The sequence below is a fragment of the Strigops habroptila genome, chromosome 7 (genome assembly GCF_004027225.2).
Source record: "Strigops habroptila isolate Jane chromosome 7, bStrHab1.2.pri, whole genome shotgun sequence".
Classification (NCBI taxonomy): Eukaryota; Metazoa; Chordata; class Aves; order Psittaciformes; family Psittacidae; genus Strigops; species Strigops habroptila.
This window is the reverse complement of record NC_044283.2, coordinates 24,252,540-24,270,996: the sequence shown is the minus strand read 5'-3', so window position 1 is coordinate 24,270,996 and position 18,457 is coordinate 24,252,540. Positions and strand designations below refer to the sequence as shown.

Below are 18,457 nucleotides of genomic sequence, written 5' to 3'. Positions count from 1 at the left end.
CAGCTGCTAGTGTACCATAAGCCATAGTTTTATTTCTGCTTGAGCTTAGTAGGGTATGCAAGAGGTTTCACATTTCATCCATGATACAGTTCAGCTTTAGCAGCCAGACCACGTCTCAAGGGGGCAGGTCACCAGACCCATCAAACACAACACCACACCCTCAGACTGGGTTTTTAACTCTCCTTTAATGCTGGACAATACCTATGGAACAGAAACACGGTACAGAATAGCAGCAGTCCTGCAGACCCAGTACCAAAGCAGCACCTGCGCAACTCAGCGCGGTCTGTTACAGTCACACACCCAAGGGAGGGCTGGCTCTATTTATGTTGTTATGGAGTTCATATATGCTGTCATCAGAGTTGCCATGTGGTTTAAATTCTGTGGTATCTACACAAGGTTAATTGTCTTGCCACAGAGGGCTCTTGTTTTCTTTCAACTTGATGCCTTGCGTTTACCAAGGCTCATGCTTTTCAGACATGCAAGCACCTGAAAAGTGCTTTTCTTATTAGCTATGAGAATGGTACAGCTCGTTTTGTTAAGATGCAGGTAAGAGATACCATCTCTTGAAGGCCTATTACACACCTTCTCAGGGTGGCTCAAACAGCCCTAATCTGGTCCTTTGTCATGCACACAAGCTTTCTTTAGAACTCCTCTAGTTCCCAGGGCCCTTGCAAGCTTGTGTTACATAATGGTAAGGTACACCAAAACACCGCTACCTTCCACATTTCTATTGGCACCTTCACAAATATAAACGGCAGCAATTCTGATGGTGGTATCAAACCTGGTTACTTAAATCAGATTATTTTTTTCCAGCTTACATTCCTTCCACCTCATTTCCATCACTCTTGCAAAATCAGTCACAGTCCTATCACACAGTTCTATCTTCTGACCTGCTGCTGAACACTACACGTACTATGTAGTTGTAGCCTTGCCAGAAGGAACGAGGTAAAATAATGTGAAGTGCTTTGGTGGGAGAAAAGTGTTCTGGAAAGATAGTAAATTTATTCATACATCCACCATCTGGTCTTCTGCATTTCTGGAACTGAGTGTAATTACACGCTGAAAAGAGGATCCTCGAAACTGGCTGCTTTAAATAGGTTCATTCGCATTTCAGATGGCTTTTGTCTTTCTTTTTTCTACCAAGTTCTTCAAAAAGAATTCACCTATTAAAAAGCAAAAAAGCACCACAATGATTTGTAGGTATTTCAATAAAATAAAGCAAAACAATATACATTTCTTCTTAGTGTGGGTATTCTATTCTACAATGTAATTGTTCTTACCAGTATTTTATAGTAACTCAGTTCTATACAACAGCGCTTTCAATACATACAGCAGGGATGTAAAAAAAAAAAACCCAAACCAAAACCTATAACCCAACAACCAACCCCTCCACCTCTAAAATCCTGGTTTTCCTTGTGCCCAATTTGCTGAAATCTCTCTGCTGTTTCGTGCTTTCCAACAGGCAATGGCAAATTGAATCAATTAAAAATTAATTCCAATTTCATAAAGTATCAGCGACTTATAGTGAAACCCGCTATAAATCTCATCTGAGCTGGCATTAAAGCTGTCTGAGAAGTAAAGGTGCCCCAGATGAGTCTTCTCTGCTCTCTTCTTCGGAAAAAGCAGGACGTTGAACCTATGTAACAGTTCCATTAGTATCAGCTGTTACTCAATGCCCAGTGCTTTGTAAGAAACGGTACTGCCAGAAGTGTGTCTAATAATTTCTAAGCACTGTAAATAAATTCTACCTAAAGCAACACAACTACATCACGAGCAGCAAAGGGCCCCATTAAAACATGAAGCAGCCAAGAGGCAGAATGTAAAGGAAGACTTGCAAACTGGGTACCCTTTATCCTGCTTCACACATTAAGTATAGCACAAACTGTGGTTTGCAAAAAATTAACTTCAGCAGCAGCAATTGTACAACTACCAGTCAGTGCCATAGTGATGCTTGTAGGTGACCTATGGAAGACAGAAGTCTAAATAAATAAAGAAAAAAAGCTGAGCTTTGTTGCATATCACGTCACTGTTTTAACTTTATAGAATGAAATGTTACGTGCTAAAGAATCTAATGCTTGTCAGTAATTACCTGCTTTGTAGGAGGAGCGCACTAGCGGCCCGCTAGCAGTGTAATGGAATCCAAGATCATTTCCTACTTTTTCCCAGTATTTAAATTTTTCAGGAGTTATGTACTCCTCAACCTGAGTGAAAAGAATTCATTTTGATCAGTAATGAATGCAAGGAAATGGCTATAGCTACCACGTAGTAAAATTAAACACAGTTACATGGCAAGTTCAAAATCTTACACTTCAAAACTTTTGACAGTCAAGCCACAAACTGAATTTTCTCTGCTACCAACAGAATGCATTTTATTTGCTTCTCATATTTAGCTGAAAAGTTTAGAGTTTAATTTCTAGTTGTTGCTTTATAATTTTTTTCACTGTTTTTGAACAGTCCTTTTGAGCAAACCTTTTCTTGTCCAAGTGAGTAAAAGAAGCACAATAGTCCTACAAATCTCTTCACTGACAGCTGTTTCAGTGAAACACAGTAGCTGAACAGAGACACAAGCTCCAGAGAGAGGACAGAAGGAGAAAATGGCCATTTCCCCAGCTGAAGTGGGACCATTAATGGAGAGCCTACAAGATTGTGAAGGAGAGCTGGCCTGAACCATTACATTTGAGACATACACTGAAATTCTTGTTTTCCAGAATCATGCCTCAGCTCCAGCTATCTCCCCAGCTAAGAGCAGGAAGTAGCAGTGGGCAGTCTGCAGAAGATGGAAGGGATTAGATGGCTGAGGTCATTCTTAGTGAAGAGTCTGTAATGAAGATCAGGTTAAACAAGGAAAGAGAGTTAAGGTAAGGATGCATACCAAGCCTCAGTTTACAAGGAAGAGCGTGCACAGTGCAGGCCATAGAACTGCCTGGAAATTAAAGGCATTTTTACCTTTAAGTGACGTTTTGTTGGTTGCATGTACTGTCCTAGGGTCAAACAATCCACGTCTGCTTCCCGCAACACTGGAAAAAGGAAAAATTCCCTGTTAGAGGCAGAAGGATCACAAGGGCCTGTCAACAATTAGAAAACAACCTCCTTCCAAGTGTGAACAAAGGTCAGGCTGCAGCAGCCTGCAGGGTTTATGTTCTGCTCTGCACTGAAGGGCACCTGCAGCCTCGGTGAGCAGCAGCCGCACACCTCACTGATGCTGCTGCAAGACCTGAGCTTCCCAGTCAAGAGCCAGAGAGAAGAGCGTTGTGCTGCATGTACTGCAGCCATGTGCTTCACTGCAGAGGTGACATGCTCTCCTCTGTTTTTATCTTACTGATTCCCATTGTGTCTTTAGGTCACAGCCCTCATTTCACAAAAAAATGGACGCATGCATGTGCACTTGGCACTTCTACACTGTTTCAAGAGACCTGATGCCAGAAAGATATGGACAGTTCTAAAGAGCTATAAATCAGGGGAAATCACCAACATCTTTTGCTGGTTTTACACACTTGGGATGCACACTAGTTTTGATGCATGCAGAATCTCGTGAACTTTGCTAAAATTTGACTATATACTAGAACCAACACACAGCACATGTGTTCAGGTAGTCTGCTTACAGAGGGAAATCCAACCTCTTGATAGCCAGCTGGCCTGAACAATCACGTTCACTGCAGCTAGAGGGGTATTCTGAACAAAGGCATAGCTGAGGAGTCAGATTTTGCACAGGCATCTCCATTTATTTTCTGGCTACTTGGGCTGGTTGCCCCACATCAAATAGGAAGAAAAAGACTGATAGATTGATACAGTTCTGTAAAGCAACTGGTTCAGTATCGGTGCATTTACATGTTCTTTAACTCATACCCAGAGGATGGAGGGGGAATGGAATCAGAATAACTGAAAGAATGGTGCGGATAAGAGCTTGTCTCCAAATACAACCATGAATGTAGCCTGAAAACAAATGGCACCGAATCTGAAATGTCATATTCTTGTGGCTCGGAAATACTAGGCAGGAAGAAAGGGAAAATCAGGAACTATAATTTTATGGTCCGTATTGTGGGACAGCCGCAGAAAAACTAGACTCTATCACTGCATTCCAAGTATGGGTTGTTGTGCACAAAGTAAAGTACCAGGCAGGCATTCTTCCAGGATAGGGGAGAAATACCAGAGGATTTATGAACTGCTTCTTCTTACAAGCACATTGCATTCAGTTACCGCTGTGAAATTTTCTCCTCTTAAAAATACATTTACATGGAAACATAAGAACATGCTACAGGTCCCAGGATAATAACTGGTTTTGTGCTAAGTAAGATGAAACAAATTATTTTAAACAATCAGGCCTGCTGTTTCGAAAAAGGAATGCACAATAAGGCAACTATGTTGCAAGCCCATTATTGAAGTATTGCAAAGATAAGAATGTCAATATAGTCAACAAAACCAGTTATAATTTCCACTGAAACCAACTCAAGCTGGATCTACCTGTTAAATTGCATCTGAAAGCCGTATGAAGGCAAAACATTTCAGAAGTTCAATTTTTTTTAACAACAAAAAAGAAAATGTCACTAAACATGAAACTTCAAAATGAAGATAGTCATGAAACCTGTGGGGTTTTTTCCCCGGTAAAGCTTAGAAAACGCCTCCTGCACCAGCAAACTGGTTTGCATGTTACAACTGTTTTCCAGCACAATAAAACTCGTACCTGTGAATTTTGGCACGTATTTCAACACCAACTTACATTTCATCGTGGAATATACTTGTTCATCAGTCTCGCCTAGCCCCAGCATAATGGAGGTTTTAGTAATGACGCGGGGCTGGACCTCTTTGGCGTGCTTCAGCACACGTACGGACTGCTCGAAGTTGGCTCGGGGATCACGGACCTTCCTTTTCGCATCGTCAGCGCGAGTGGGGAAAAAGCGCCACAGAAGTTAGCGGTGCCGGGAGAGGGGCGCTCTGCTACCTTCTACAGAGTGAAAACGGCAACGCGGAGGGTGCCGCTCACACCCCCAGGGTAAGCAAGTCCCCAGGCCGAGCCCCCGGCCCCCGGCGCGGTGGCGCTGAGGGAGCGGGCGGGCCGGGGCGCGGGCGGCGGCGGCCCGGGGACACACGACACCACAAGACAGCGCCCGGGGCCGCGACACCGCCCGAGGACCGCCCCGGGGCCGGGGCGCGGCGCGAGCGCCCTCTGCGGGCGGGCGGCGGGCGCGGCGGCGGCGCGGCGCGCGGGGCAGGCTGGGAGTGGGCCCGGCCGGCGGCGCCCCCCGCGCCATTTCCCCCGCGGCTCAGGGATGGGGCCGCGGCCTGTCCCGTCCCGCCGCGGCCGGGAGCGGGAGCGGCAGCGACAGCTCGGTGCGGCCCTAACGCCGCTGTGGAGACATGTCTGCCCCCTGCACACACGGGTCTGCCACAAACCCCGCGTCTGCTCACCTCTGTAACGCCGGCACCGTCTCCACGTTGTGCGCGTATACATCCAGCCCCGACAGCGCTACCTTCTGCACAGCCTTCAGGTCCCCCCGAAAGTCGGGAGTGAGGCATTCCACCAGGATTTTTGAATTCCTGGGAAGCAGAGGCAAACAGAACACACATCTGACGGGATCTGCGCCGCTGTTGTGAAAAAACTCAACACAGCAAAAACCCGAATGTGAATGATGCTCTGATCAGCAAAGTTAGTAAGGGAAGGTAATTCAGGATACAATTCTAACCCAACAGATTTCTGCAAACACTTGTATTACAATTCAAACAAAACATCATGTGTTTAATTCCTGATTTTACTGTGTCAGCTGAAATAGAATGTAAGCCAAATAATAAACATAAAAGCGATTCCAGCAGTCTCTTAAACGAGCACATTCACTAATTATATGTGGTTTTTCATGTGCCTTTGTTGCGGGTTAACTTGAGCTTAAATATCATAGCTCTGAAATACAGAGGAGCTATAATCCTGCCTACTCGGGTAAGACACTCGGCATTATTGCCCTGGCATCTCATCTGTGTCCAGGAGCCAGATTTCAGCTCAAAAAGGCAGGTGGGAAGACTGCGGGAACCTTTGGACTCCCAAGATACACTGGAAAAGGACTGAAATGAGGTTACATGAATTAACTGTGCCAGTAGACAAGTGTGCTATGAAGCGGGGTACAGGGCACCCATGGATGCAGAGTGAAGGCTGCACAGCAGGAGGGAGCAGGGAGGTACAGTCACAGGCTTACAAACAGCCACTGTGGGAAAACGCAGAGCACTGACCACTGCTGACAGAGAAACCAAACTTCTTCTGTCATGTGGTGACACTGCCATCTAAATCCACCCCGTCTGAGCCCCAAGCTTCAAGAGTGAATATACCTCAAAAGTATGTACTCATTTCCTGGTAAAACAGCTGCCTCTTCAAACAAATCAACCAGTGCTTAGCTTTAAATAAGCCTGGGCTAAATTGGAATTGCATCTGAATTCAAAATACTTTGCGGGCATTATATAAGAAAGATGAAAAATAGGAAGAAACAAAACAAAACAAAAAACCGAAACAAAACCAAAAAATCCCTACCAAACTAAAAAAGGGGACACAGACAGACTTCTGTATTTGCATGGCCCCTGGAATAAAGCAGCTAACGGCAGTTTTGGCCTATATGCAGTACCACATCCTAAAGTTTTAATAATAGTAATAGATTAATGATATACCTTTCTTTCAGATGAGAGACTGTCTTTGCAAAGTGTTCTGCTCCACCGTCAGGCATATCTAGAAGCATTTCAATTATTCAGTTAACCTTTCTGTTCAAGAAGTGTATTTACTTATTAGCAAAGCCACGAAACCCTTACAGATTCACATTTAAATGCAAAATAATGAAGAAGTCAAACCCCAGTCTTCTCTCACCACTTTTGCCAAAGGTAAAGATACAACAGATATTCTACAGAGCCTTGTTCTGCACAAAGTCTAACTGTGCTCATCTAGGGCAGCCTTCACATGTTTACTCCCAATGAACCTGTCTTTAGGTTCAGTGAGCACAGAATGCCTTTATCTATTTATGGTTTTGGTCTGAGAAACAGTTCTACAAAAAATGAAATACACATATATTATTGTTTTTCTGTTATAAACCACTTAGAAGCTACTCATCTTTCCGCCATCCTGAACAGTCTTTATAATGGTTTTGCCTGCTTATATGGCTACTACAACCTTAGAAAAAGACAACTATCAGATCTGTCATGTGTAATGTATTGTGGGTTTAGTTTTAGGAAGGAAGTTCTGGAATGGTATCGTATATGAATGTTTGTGGGTGGGTTTTTTTTGGCTAGTCAGGCAACAGAACATGGTGTATAGGTATGTATTTTGAAAAAAAAATTATAAAATATTTACTGTATTCTAAATATTCTTGATGTTTAATAACAGTATAACTTCTGTTATATTTTATCAGACATAAAGAAATGCTAGGAATATGTAGAAACTTCCCAAAGTTTCAGCACTGTTGACTCCTTTACAACAGTAATGCTCAACAATGGTGCTGAGTGATAAATGTTTAGTGGGGTCTGTGCTTACCCCACATAACACATGTGGGAGCTTAGACCGGAAGAGGTGAGAGACAAGATACTAACCGTCCCTGTCCACAGACGTCAAGACAACGTAGTCCAAGCCCCACTCAGCTATGGCCTTGGCTGTGTTGTAAGGCTCCTCGGGATCCAGGGGAGGTGGGTTTTTTGCTGTCTTCACTGAACAAAATCTGCAACCTCTAGTGCATGTGTCACCCATCAGCTGAAATGAGAATGACATTCCTACCTTTATATTGTACACATCACTACTGCTCAGCTCAGAAACAGAAACCAATACTAAGCAAAGCAACTAGGTCAGTGCTTTGCTCTATATTTCTTGTAATAACCCCATTCCACTCCAGTAGAGATCCAACAATGTGCTACAACAGCCCAAACATTAATAGAATACTTAAGAAATGGTTAATGACGTACCATAATAGTAGCTGTAGCTGTAGCATATTCACCACCTCCCCAGCATTCTCCAATGTTGGGACAACGTGCTTCTTCACATACCTATAGGTAAAAGACAGTAATGTACCTTTTTTCCACATTATTATTGAAACTTATTATTAGATTATTGACCAATTTCAATAGTATCTTACAAAGAAAACATAATTCCTTCTGTGATAAATGTGGAGATTAACAGTTACATGTTGTTCTTCTAAAAGTCAGTAAAAAAGATAGGAAAAGTTTCATGACATCCATTATCATTCTTTTCCTCTACTTCACAACCCCAAAAACTCCTCCCGTGCGTAACTGCCTTATTAATTAGCACGGATTGTCATTACCATTGATCTTACTCTGAAAAAAAGAAGGAAAAAAGCTCTCCATGCTTTTTTTACCCACCATTTTTTAGCATCTAGAAGGTATATTGAATGAAATACATTTCTAGAATTTCTTTTCATACAAAATACGTATGTAACTCTGAAATTGTGTGTGTTTCCACTAAAATCAGTCACACATAGCATCTTCTGATCTCTCTGGTGATGGAAATCGTCAACAATAGTATTTAAAATCATAGCAGGAAAACCACGAAATACTCTATGGATTTGTCTTCATTCCTTATGGGTAAAATTTACAGCCAGCAAAACGATGAGCTTTGGGCTTGGGTTCGGTCTTGAAGATCATGCAAGACATCATTTCTGCCTGTCCTCCACATGGAAATAATTTTATATCTGTAAAAAATGCCTTATTTCTACAGGAAAACTTGGTTGGCACTAGATTTACCGTATGGAGATTTAAACTTCTCAAGGTATTCTTTAGTTTATTGTAGTTCTTTCCCATGGGAATCTCTGTTTTCAGCCATGGAGGAAGTCGCAGCCTGAATAACATCAAGGAAACATCGGGATTAATAGAACATTTACATGGTAAGCTTCCATTAATTTCATAGATCCACTTTAATTTGTTACAGAGCCCAACTAGAAAAGGTTACTTAAACCTTTCAAACCCACCTCAAAACCCAGTATTAACATCATTCATGGTCGTAACAGCCTTCTCTCTTCTATACTGATCATCATCCCAACATTCAAGAGTAGGAGTTTGTTGTCATTGGAAGGTTTTAAACTGTTAACTCTACCAGTGGGATTTAACAGTACCACACTGGAGACTGCAATAATTAATGGCAGCAGTCACAAAGTCTGATGAAATTTATGACTAGAAATATTAGGGGGTTAAGCATTTTTACGGCCTCAAAGCAGCCTGTCTGCAAGACCTTAGAGCAGCCTTCCCGTACCTAAAGAGGGCCTACAAGAAATCTGGAGGGGGACTTCTTACAGGGGCATGTAGTGACAGGACAAGGTGTAATTGCCTTAAACTAAAAGAGGGCAGATTTAGGTGAGATCTTAGGAAGAAGTTCTTCCCCGTGAGGGTGCTGAGGCGCTGGCACAGGGTGCCCAGAGAAGCTGTGGCTGCCCCATCCCTGGCACTGTTCAAGGCCAGGTTGGACACAGGGGCTTGGAGCAACCTGGTCCATTGGAAGGTGTCCCTGCCCGTGGCAGGGGGTTGGAACTGGATGAGCTTTAAGGTTCCTTCCAACCCAAACCAGTCTGGGATTCTATGGTTTTTTAATTCAGTCTTAATTTTTTGTTTTACCGTATCAATAATATTTTTTCAACACCAAAGTAGGGTACACACACCTACTGATGTATGTAATTTAATACAGGCCATGGCACGGGCACTCAAGTGAGAAAATACCACTGTGTCTTAGGGTTTTGTTACGCATTTGAAGTTAATAATGTGTTTGTTTGTTCTTGAAAAATCATGACATTTGCAAGCCAGTATGACAAAGCTTAGTAACACCACATTGTACACATTTTGCAGTTAATACTAAACATGCAAGACAGTGCATGGAAGCAACTGCAGTTGTTTAAAATCGCCATTACCTTTCTCCTTTCTGACGCTTTAAGTTGCCTTTATACTCGGCCCATGCGCTCTTGTCTGACACATCTCCAGCCACAAAGTCTTGCAGGTTTGGTCCACTTTGCAGAAACTCTTTTTTTTCCTCTGTCAAAGAACCTGATGTTGTGTACTGGTTACACACATGGCTCCCAGACACCTAAAGAAAAGCAACACTGTGATTTATTACATTGTAAATGCACTGGAAATCAAGTAACTACTTGTGCTTTTGGTGGTAATGTACACTTTGTGTAAGCATTTTCCCAATTGACTTCAAGTTTAAACATGTAATTCTCTTTAAGGCATGTGAAACAGACATAGAGCATGATGTCTGCAGACTCACAGAACAGTTTGGGTTGGAAGGCACCCCTTCAAAGCTCATCTAGTCCAACCCCCCTGCAAGGACCAGGGGCACCTTCAACTAGAGCAGCTTGCCCAGCACCACATCGGCCTGGCCTTGAGTGTCTCCAGGGATGGGGCACCCACCACCTCCCTGGGCAACCTGTGCAGTGTTTCACCACCCTCGTTGTAAAGAATTTTTTCCTCACATCCAGCCTGAATCTCCCCTCTTTTAGTTTAAAACCATTACCCCTCATCCTACCTTAACATCAAACCAAGTTATATAGGTTTTGGATATAAATAACTGTTTGGACTAATAAGAGATTTCAGGGCTGAAAAACAAGACGTCGAGATGATGATCCCTGCGCTGCCAAGTCAGTAACTGATTTTGGCGGAACCACAGCATAAGTCGGTTCTCAGAACCTGGATTAGAAGCAGATGGGATCATGGCTCAGTTTCCCGAGTGCCTCTGTGCGTGTCTGTGTCTCTGTGTGTCTGTGTATCGCCGGGCCCAGCCGCTCTCCGGCCGCCTCACGTCCGGGCACCGCCGGTGCGGTGGTGACGGCGCATCGCGGGGCTCTGCCCGCGGTGAGCTCCGCTGTCACGGCCCAGCCGGGCGGCCCGCGGGCAGAGCTGGGGCACCGGCGCCGCCCGCTGCCGCCGCCGCTCCCGCGGCGGGGGCCGGCCTGTGGCCCCACCGCGCGGCCCGGCGCGGACTCACCCGTGCCCGGCTCCCCAGCAGCAGGCGGCGCGCGGCCCTGGCGGCAGCCTCGCAGCGGCGGCCCCGCGGCAGCAGAGACATGGCGCGGCCCGCGCAGCCTCCAGCCCGGCCGATGCTCTCGGCGCTCCGCCTGCCCGTCTCAGCCGGCCCATCGGGCTTCCGCTAGTCTTGCCTCTTGGACGGCTGCCTCGACGTGATGGCGTCAGGAGGCCGGGAGCGGCTACAAGAACGTGATGACGTCAAACGCTGCCTCTTTCCGGTCTGCCTGCTGCGAGGTGAGGAGAGGGCGGGTGACGGCGTCCGGAGCCATCGGGGGCCATCGGCCGCGGGCAGGCCCCCGGGTGCCCCGCCCGAGCGCGGGCAGCTTCCCGGGGCCGCGCCGGGCCTAGTCGCCGCGTCCTGCCCCCAGCCCTGCGGGAGGGAGGGCCCCGGGAGGCGCCTTCCCCTGCCCCCCCGCCCCCCCCCCCCGGCGGCTGCGGGCCTGCGCCGGGCCCCGCCGTGTGTGCCTGAGCGCTGAGGCCGCCGCTGCGCTGGGGCCTTGGCGGGATGTGCCGGTGCGGGGAGCGGAGCCCGGCGCCGCGGCGGCTCAGAGCGGGGGGAGCCTGCGGAGGGCGCTCCGCGGTTGAGCGTTGCCGGGTGCGTGCGGGGCAGAAGCGGGAGGGGCGCGGAGGAGGGTCCGTGTGCCGGGGGTGTGAGCATGTCGCGGTTGTCCTTGCAGAATGAAGACCATTCTGAGCAACCAGACCGTTGACATCCCCGAGCAAGGTACGTGTGCGTGCGCGCTCGAGAGGCGCGTCGTGCTGGCCCCGCAGCCCGGTAACGCGCCTGTGCCTGTGCTTTGCAGTCAGTGTCTCACTGAAGGGCCGGACAGTGATCGTCAAGGGGCCCAGGGGAACCTTGCGGAGGGATTTTAACCACATCAATGTGGAGCTCTCTCTCCTGGGAAAGAAGCACAAGAAGGTGAGTGCTGCAGAGGTCGTTTCGTACTGCAGAGAGGGAGAACAGTTTTATGCTTACCTTAACAACTGCTTAGTGGTGTAGGAGATGGAACTGAAATGTCTAGCTGCAAAGTCTGTTTTATAACTTTCCCTTATTTCTGTGTTTTCTGAAAGAGGCTGGTCTCATGGGACCTCCTCAGGTACCTTGGAAGGCTTGCAGGTCTGTCATGTTGGAGTGAATTTGTTGGTTGTTTTGTTTTATGGTTACAGTCAGTTATTCAGAAAGGGGTTGATCATTGTATGCTGTGGTTTGTAAGTGGGCTAGTTTTAGCTAGATAAAACTAAATATGTACGTTTAACTTCCAGAATTGTCAGGTTTCATCAGAATATTTTCTAAATAACTGCGTAATATTTTTGTGTCGTCTTAAAAACTACACGAAAAGATGAAGAGTGGCTGATTTCAGCTACTTTTTCACAAGCATCTAGTGTGTCATTAAAACACTGAGCCCACACACAGCGTTTTGTTTAAATGTTGATACACCTAGGAGACTGATTTTGGAATATAGCATTCGATTATACATCCCTCAGCTAAAGATGTCAGATTGTCTGTCTCAGCTGCTTTGAAGATTTTTCCTTGTGTCTCATTACTAACAAGAAACGTTTCTCTTGCATCTGGGGGTTAGAATTTAGAAGACCTGTGCTAGGTGGGCCTTTAGTGGTCAGAGAAGCAAAATTCTTAAGTGCTTTTGTTAGGTGGGCTTCTGAGTAGTTTATCTGAACTTTTCGCTCTTGGTTTGTCACAAAACGTTTCGTTTTTAGCTTTGAAGTGTAGCTGAAAGCTTTGTTAATGGTTTTTTTTAACACAGCTACGAGTGGACAAGTGGTGGGGTAACAGAAAGGAGCTGGCCACAGTTCGCACAATTTGCAGCCATGTACAGAACATGATAAAGGGTGTTACACTGGTAAGTTCTTTTGAAACAGAGCAACTCCTGTCAGTTTTGTTACTCACAACAGTAAACAGCCTCTCACTTTAGTGAGAGCTTTTTCAAGCATCCAAGATGGAGCTTTCTCTCGTTATTTTTACTTCTGTTTTCTTGCGGGTGGAAGAAAGCAGGAATGTCTCTTGGGGCTCTGTGTCTTCCCCCTCTTTAGGAGCCTATTTTTGTTTTATCTTGGGGTCACATTTCTCCAGTCAGCTTGATGTGTGTGTGTTACCTTTTGGTCGCGTACTGTTTCGATATCTGATGGTGTCTCTTACCACAGGGCTTTCGTTACAAGATGAGGTCGGTGTACGCTCACTTCCCCATCAACGTGGTTATACAGGATAACGGCTCCCTTGTGGAAATCCGGAACTTCCTGGGAGAGAAGTACATCCGCAGAGTGCGCATGAGGCCAGGTGAGCAGGGCTGGAGATGCACGTGCTTGTTTCTCAGCTGTGTTCTTTGGGTACTGTTGCTGGTAACAGGAGATGGTGAGCGAACCTTGAAACAGCGTTTGCCTGTCTGAATTTTTGTGATCTTGTGATACCTTTGCCACTGTTTGGATTTATTATTAATGTTTTAGTAATTTATTTTTAGTAATGAGAGCTAGTTAATAGCTAATAACTAGTTTTGAGCTAGTTACATGGGTTGCAGGGAGTGCAGCGTTTACTTTCACCTTCACGAGAGTTTGGCAGTGTTTATAGTTGGTGAACTGCAGGTGCTTAATTTTAGATTTGTGTTTCTGTTTTAAACATTGTACATGAACTAGTTCCACACCACGTCGTATTTTTGGTCTTTCAAGTGATGATGTATTTTGAATTTCCTGATTGCCTGGGAGCACGTATGACAAACTTCAGAACTGTCATCTTACCTGTTGGTTTTGTGTCTTGCATACTCGCAGTTCTAGCAAAATGTCTAACAGTAGGTGTGTGATGGAGCTTGTTAAACTTCTGAAAGGAGGAAACAAAACATGTCATAAACATGGTTACCGTAAGAGTAACCTTTTTTTTCTGGTAGTGCTACTTCTGGTGAAGGTGTGGGCAAGGATATGTAATGTGCCTGATGGGGTTTTGGAGTGGCTTTAGATGAAAGCATCAGACTTGTCCAGAACCACTCGTAGATAAAGTGCAGAGTTACTTACAGTGGCTTTGACTTTGCTTAACTGTGGGGTATTGAGGTGGGTTTGGCTGTTGTAGTTGATCTTTTTTAAGTCAACATCTACTTCAAAGGCAGTAAAATGCTGGTGCAAAAGCTAACATCTATTGACCAAATACATTAAACTGTAAAAACTTGTATTATTTTCTCACAAATGAAAGTTTCCTGTTATATGCTTGACTGTCGTAGTGTTTACTCCTTGTGAGAATTTGCAGTGTTGCTGGTATAAACATGGTGCTTGACACGTCAGGGACAGGGTTTTTTTAAATGACTTTTGGTTGGGGTGACTCCAGTTTTGTCTTCATGACCATGCGCATGTGGCACATGGCACCACCTAGCTGGTGAGGCTGTGCTGGCAGGATCTCTGGCTTGTATGCAGTGTTGGTGATTAATGCTGGGTTGTGGTAACATATAAGTAGAGATATCAAGTGGTTGATTTCAGTTCAGAGCATGAAGTGCACTGATGTTTTGAGTTTGGAAACTCTGTGAGGGTGGACAACCCTGGAAGGGATTTGGGGGACTATTTTAACAAAATCCCAGAAGCTAATTATTGCCTAGCATACTGTTCTCTAGAGCTCTAACTTGGGACAGGACATGAGTATTGTTTCTTTAGTACACTAATGCCTTCAGCAACAATGTGGATTGTGCATTTTCCTTTCTGTAGGTGTTTCCTGTGCAGTGTCTCAAGCCCAGAAAGATGAGCTGATCCTTGAAGGGAATGACATTGAATTGGTCTCCAATTCAGGTTTGTGAAAGTAGATGGATTGGAAGACATAATGATGTGGCTGCTTTTGTCTGAAGATGTCAGCTTAGCAAGCTGTCTTTTTTTCTTAAACCCTGAGGTAAATGACAGCTCAGATTTTTTTTCCTCTAGTCACTGTAATTGCTTCAAGTCCACAAAACCTTTTGGGGGTTTTTTTGAGTCAATCTTGATGGCCTTTTTGGCACCAAACTCTTCAGCTTTTCAATTGTACGGGTGTGCAGTAATAAACTGTCACTGCCCTGAGTTGCTGAGACAGGCTGAGTGAAATGCATCCTGTTGTCATTATACCTGACAGTATTTCAGGTTGGTAATTCCTTTCTCCAGATGGCAGTTTCATGTGTTAGTTGAAACGCTGGAGAGCAAACAAAGGCTATGAGTTGGTGCGGACCTCTTGCTTTGTGCTCATGCTCTTGCTTTGTCTGCAGCTGCCCTGATCCAGCAAGCCACTACAGTCAAGAACAAGGATATCAGGAAATTCTTGGATGGTATCTATGTCTCCGAGAAAGGAACAGTACAGCAGGCAGATGAGTAAAACTCTAATAGGTTGGTATCATTTTGACACAGATTGTACATCTTCTGTGTAGAAAGGGTTACTAGATCTGGGGACTTGACAAGGTTTACCTGCTTCGCAAGGCTGGGATTACGTGGGTTCCCAAGAAGGATGCAGTTGTGCTTGTAAAGGGCATTATAAGCAGTGTTACCAACTTAAATTTTGCTAGGTCTTCTGTTGGCAACTTTCCATCTCTCATCATGGGATGTTCTTTACTGTCAGGTTGGTGAGGCACTGGAACAGGTTGCCAAAAGAAGTGGTTAATGCTCCATCCCTGCAGTGTTCAAGGCCAGGTTGGATGGGGCTTTGAGCAACCTGGTCTAGTGGAAGGTGTCCCTGTCCATGGCAGGGAGCGGAGTGGAACTTGATGATCTTTAAGGTCCCTTCCAACCCAAACCATTCTGCGATCTGATTCTATGATCAACTTGGCATTATGCTACTGTATGGAGAAATACCTGACTCCAAACAGCTGTATTCTGTGCTGTGAATGCTCAATACAATGGTGGCTGAGAATTTCAACCCACCTGACCTAGCATTTCAGATGGGTTTACAGCTGTGTACAGAGCAGGCTCTCTTAAGCTCACGATCTTCCTGGTTGGACACTGCCTTCACTAAAAACAGTGTTCAGCACGTAATTTATGTGTAAAGGTCTTCTGTGTAGTTTGTGTATAAATCCTTGTAAACAAAGGTCAGTTCAGAAAGGATTATTTACACTGTGGATGTACATTTGTTACTGAAGATGAGTACAAGGGGTTTGGGATAACTTAAGAATTTCAACTGCTAAAGGAGTTTTGATACATTTCAGCTACCTGTGGTTTCATACGTGGTACAGAACACTTGTGTAGGAGACAGGCTGACTTGCAAATAAAATAAATGTGTGCCTTTTGAACCTGAGCTTGAGACAGAAGGTGCAGAGGAAGGGAGTTGCATAAACTTTTTTAACACTTGCAAGCTACTGAAAAGATTATTTTTAGTGCTGTTCGGAGTTCCTCGAGTGACAGAACAGCTTGTTACCTGTTTGCTAAACAGTCAGGAGCTGTTGTGTTTGAAGGCATCTTTCAGTAATCTGAATAAAATTCAGCAAATTCTTTGAGCTATTAGTGTCCGTCTTGCATTAAAACCTATCAGATAAATTAACTTGTCATGTCTATAGACTTTCAATTTCACATTTGCACTGCTAAAACCTTAAGCTAAAAGCTCTTTACTTTTTCATTCACAGTTGTCTGGATCCTGAAACAAACCATCATGAGACATTATATCAGCAAGTGCCAGCTTGAAGAATCTGATCTCAAACACCATGAGAGGTTTAATAAAATATAATGTATTTCATATCTTGGCATCTCTCTTTTTCTTCTTTCTTTTTTCTCCCAAGAACTACAAGTGTGGACTCACAATGTAAAGCCATGAAATGGTAGTTTTAAATCATAGCTTTAAAAAATAGCAAAAGCTTTGTTCTCACAGAAGGGAACTAGGGTTCTTTCACATCATTTCAGAACTTCAGCCTGCAAAAACTGATTTCCCTGTACAGTTTTTGGAGGGGAGTTCAGATTTGTGATGACAGAATCTGAAGTAGATAAAAACCAAAACTGGGATCAGTAGAACGAGGTTTATAAGGCCATTTAAACTTAATACAGAATAGAAGTAGTATGAAAATATGATGCTTTAGCAATATTGCTCAGCTGAGGAAACCAAGGGCTTGACCTCAGAGTGCAGGCAGAGCTTAGTGCTGAGTTCCACCAACAGTGGTTCGTGTCATCTAGGCATAGAGTTCTGCTTATTTCTTGGTTACGGATCATGTGTAGCAACATGTAATTGGAGTGTTAGCGATTTTTGTGCTACAGTAAAATCCACATTGTCACTTGTTGCATTCCATTTTGGAAAAGTTCACACAAAATACTGGGATGGTGCAGAAACCTACTTGGCAACAAGTGGTTAAAGCTTACTATTGAGGAAAGCATGTAGGCATGCCTGAAATTCAGGCAATTTCCCAAAGCACCGGCTTGTGTGATTCTGCAGTTTGATAAATGGAAATGCTAAAGGAGTCTTCCAAAATTCTCTGAGCTCCTACAGCACACTTGGAAATGGAGTTTCCCTGCAGCATGCTTCAGTTTGATTCTGCAGTTGTGAATGGTAACTAGTCAAGTGTCTTTGGGTGATGTGCTCTAACAACTGTGCTGTTCTCTGCCAGTAGAACATTTTATAGTGTGAAATGGACCAGAGTGCCTCATCATTTTACTAGTACTTTTTGAATTAATGAGCTTTCTGTAATGTTGACCAATACCTGAAATATAGTGGAGAAACTCTCTCATGCATTTATGAACTGAGAATCAAGATTGGGACAAGTATTGGGAGCTTGGGGTTCAATCAGTTGCACCTATCCTCAAAGTAGCACTTCCACAACGTCTAACGTTGTAGTTAACGAGTAGTCTCTTACTAAGTGGCTGTAACACTATCATTTACATCATTGTTTATCACAATACATTGTCATTTACCTTGTGCTTCATGCTATTTTGTGTGCTCAGATGCAGTTGGAAAAGGCAATGTGTTTACATGCCTCATCTCTTCAGAGGTGCTGGGGTACAGCATAAAGTGTGTCCATGTGTTTTGGGGACCATAAGACTGAGGTAACTAGCTTCTAGTGGGAACTGGTTGGGGGTTTCATTGTGTCTTGAAAATGGTAGTAGCCACTGGAAAAGAAGGTTGTGAGGCAGAGGAAAGCAGTGGGAATTCAACTGGTAGCAATTCTTGACCCTCTTTCAATTTCTGGCACAGCTTTCACTACCCCTCTCCAGAGGTGCATGGTACCTGCCTGGGCAGGGTGAATTTTGAATGATGGTGCATTTCACAGGGGAAAATGGGTTGGGCTCATTTTGAGATGACCAAAACCAGACCAAGGGAAACCTCTGGGTTTGGTCCCTGAAAAGCCTACATGAGATGGCAGGTTCATTGATCCTTTAAGAGCATTATGCCCAGGTTGGTACCTTTTGCTTAATGCAGCCATAGCAATAAACTCCTCTCATGGTTTTAGCCCACCCATGGCTTGCACTGGCAGTTGAGCAGAGCTAAGTGAGAATATGTATTTATTTCTATGAAAAAAGTGCAATTTAGAATTATATTAATCACTCCCAT

General features: G+C 44.4%; 2 protein-coding genes across 6 annotated transcripts; one reads left to right on the top strand and one right to left on the bottom strand.

Annotated features, from left to right (window-relative positions):
- Positions 1-166: 166 nt before the first annotated feature.
- LIAS (lipoic acid synthetase) lies at positions 167-11,065 on the bottom strand. 4 transcript variants are annotated; one of them, XM_030493411.1, is made up of 11 exons: positions 10,943-11,065; positions 9,870-10,042; positions 8,716-8,809; positions 7,921-8,001; positions 7,555-7,711; positions 6,646-6,703; positions 5,407-5,535; positions 4,718-4,863; positions 2,947-3,017; positions 2,090-2,201; positions 626-1,163 (listed from the first exon to the last, which is right to left on the bottom strand). In XM_030493411.1, the coding sequence occupies exons 1-11, from the start codon at positions 11,021-11,023 to the stop codon at positions 1,111-1,113; spliced, it is 1,155 nt and encodes a 384-aa protein (XP_030349271.1). In that variant the 5' UTR covers positions 11,024-11,065; the 3' UTR covers positions 626-1,110. The 4 variants fall into 4 exon arrangements, with proteins under 4 accessions (XP_030349273.1, XP_030349274.1, XP_030349271.1 ...); XM_030493412.1 differs by lacking the exon at positions 10,943-11,065 and adding an exon at positions 10,401-10,740; XM_030493413.2 differs by lacking the exon at positions 2,090-2,201 and having other exon boundaries at positions 167-1,163; positions 10,943-11,055.
- Positions 11,066-11,080: 15 nt separating this feature from the next.
- Positions 11,081-16,659, top strand: RPL9 (ribosomal protein L9). Of its 2 annotated transcripts, none has more exons than XM_030493415.1 (8): positions 11,081-11,217; positions 11,661-11,707; positions 11,787-11,902; positions 12,747-12,842; positions 13,144-13,276; positions 14,680-14,760; positions 15,204-15,321; positions 16,548-16,659. In XM_030493415.1, exons 2-7 carry the CDS (start codon positions 11,662-11,664, stop codon positions 15,308-15,310), a joined length of 579 nt encoding a protein of 192 aa, XP_030349275.1. In that variant the 5' UTR covers positions 11,081-11,217; position 11,661; the 3' UTR covers positions 15,311-15,321; positions 16,548-16,659. The 2 variants fall into 2 exon arrangements, with proteins under 2 accessions (XP_030349275.1, XP_030349276.1); XM_030493416.1 differs by lacking the exon at positions 11,081-11,217 and adding an exon at positions 11,218-11,578.
- Positions 16,660-18,457: the final 1,798 nt, after the last annotated feature.